Below are 2,267 nucleotides of genomic sequence, written 5' to 3'. Positions count from 1 at the left end.
GAACTAACTGTTCCTTGGGAGGACAGAATAGAGGAAGCCCAGGAGAGGAAGAGGGCTAAATACACAGAACTTGTGGCTGAGTGCTGGAGGAATGGCTGGATGGCCCGCTGTGAGCCTATTGAAGTGGGCTGCAGGGGCTTCGCAGGCAGATCTCTACACCGTGTCCTTGGACTCCTAGGGATTTGCGGTCTCCAGAGACGAAGAGCAACCAAGAACATCTTGGAAGCAGCTGAAAAGGCTTCACGGTGGCTCTGGTTGAGGAGGGGGGAGGCGTGGCGTAGTGCGCTACCTGGACACAAGTCGGGGAACTGATCACCCCCGGCTGGGTCGCCCGAGTGAGGGTGTATGACTAAGACCCGAAACACCCAGTGATCTCGGGAGAGTCACTGAAGATGTAATAATAATAATAATACATTTTATTTCAAGCGCCTTTCAAAACACTCAAGGTCACTGTACATGTAAAAAAGTCCATGAAATTATTCGCAAAAATTGTAGAGCACAGCTGTCGGAGAGTAGCGGCGCCAGAAATCACGCCAGCGTCCACTCAACCGGAAAGTGTCCAGGTTGCACCACTAGGTGTATTACAATCCCAAGTACACAGTTCGATCCCCACAGCCTGCACTCTGTGTCCCTGAGCAAGACCTTTAACCCCACAGTTAAGACAGAACACCGCAGCCCACTGCTCCCAAAGGGGATGAATTAAATGCAGAGGCAAATTTCTCCAATGTGAGATTAATAAACTTCAATTATTATTATTATTATTTTTAATTGCAATGTTAACCTGAACATTTTTTTGAGACTTTTATAAAAATCATGCATTAAAAATTATATATTCCCTGCCGAATAATCAAGGAGAAATTTTGGACAGACAGAACTTGTAGGGTTAAGGGTCTTGCTCAGAAACTCAGAGTGCTAGCTGTGGGGATCGAATCGGGTACTTACAACCTTCTCAGAGCAGAAGCGCACTGCTCTAACCACCAGGCCAACACCCACTTTGATTTTTTTTTTTTTTTACTGAAATATTATCTTTCAATCTGGAAGCTAGGTCAATTATTTTAATTCACAGATGTCCAAATAGCAATACATGTTGCTAAAAAATAATTTTATGTTTTTAAATTTGAATATGCACGGCAACGAAAAAGCCCTTCTCTTACCATTATTAAGTTTTACTACGATTAGAAAATAACTGCATATGTAGGATATGCATAACTTTTGGTATTCATGGTGATGCAGATGCAGAGCAAAATTGTACAAATGGTGTTCAGAATATAAGGTAAATGTCAGGTAAAGAAAATATAATTTTAAACAAAAACCCTTTATAGAGCCATATATTGTAATTTCAGCTGACAATTACAAAAATTATGATAATAAAACAAAGAAATAGAAATGACACATATTTGTATCTTACTCTTTCTCCAAAAGTTGTTTAACAGTGAGGTAGGCCCAGACCCTCTGAAGAAGTCCACCAGTGACTGTTCCAGTTGAAGTATCCACGGAGTCATTTTTTTGAGAGAATATTACTTTTCTATTGCTCTGTCAAAATAAAAATAGAAATGAATTCCAGTGCACAAAATGTTTTAAAGAGAAAAAGTAGTACTATTTTTATTTTGTGGTTTGATTCTTACTGAGATGGCCACAACTTGTGGCACAAATGTTTCAATGTTGTTGTCAATGAGCTCACCAGCCACCACAAGCTCAGAGCCGTTATAATACTGACTGAAATTTGTCTGCGTCAGATTGGTTGCACCGGCATATACCATTATCACATCTTTGAGGAGAGGAGTGGCCACCTCTTCATAGAAACCCTGTGGGTATAAAGTATGGCTTGCTATTTTCTGTATTTGCTTTTCTGTGGTGCCTCATTTTATTGTAAAAAGTCAGGAAATTGGTTGATCAAACGTTATTGTTAAAATGGATAGGAATACCTTGAGCTGTAAATCAGCATCAGAGTCTTCATAAATCCGTCTTGCTACACCACTGTTTTCCAATGACATCTTCTCCAAGAACTCAAAGTTGACATCAAAACCAAAACCAAGGCAGTATAGTGGAAATGCTCCTGCAATCGCCTGTCTCACATTTGTTTGTATTATCTCAATATTTGTTACTCCTATAATGACACATGAAATTACAGACTGAGATCAGTTTATAACTGTAATAAAATTAGACAGCTGCCAAAAATGTTAAAAAGTACACACACACACACACACACACACACACACACACCTCACACACACACACACACACACACATACGTACATCAGTATATA

General features: G+C 39.9%; 1 protein-coding gene across 1 annotated transcript in view; it reads right to left on the bottom strand.

Annotated features, from left to right (window-relative positions):
• Positions 1-2,267, bottom strand: part of LOC107094756 (inter-alpha-trypsin inhibitor heavy chain H3-like) — a gene marked incomplete at its 5' end in the record, with an annotated part of 36,420 nt that overhangs the window by 27,307 nt on the left and 6,846 nt on the right. Inside the window, 3 exons of the mRNA XM_015390568.1 lie at positions 1,409-1,533; positions 1,626-1,805; positions 1,926-2,132. Coding sequence (XP_015246054.1) covers positions 1,409-1,533; positions 1,626-1,805; positions 1,926-2,132 — 512 coding nt within the window. The remainder of the gene's footprint in view (positions 1-1,408; positions 1,534-1,625; positions 1,806-1,925; positions 2,133-2,267) is intronic.

Source organism: Cyprinodon variegatus, unplaced genomic scaffold (assembly GCF_000732505.1).
Source record: "Cyprinodon variegatus isolate N-32 unplaced genomic scaffold, C_variegatus-1.0 Scaffold505, whole genome shotgun sequence".
NCBI classification, from domain to species: domain Eukaryota; kingdom Metazoa; phylum Chordata; class Actinopteri; order Cyprinodontiformes; family Cyprinodontidae; genus Cyprinodon; species Cyprinodon variegatus.
The sequence above is the reverse complement of the archived record's forward strand: the minus strand, read 5'-3'. Positions and strand labels throughout refer to the sequence as shown.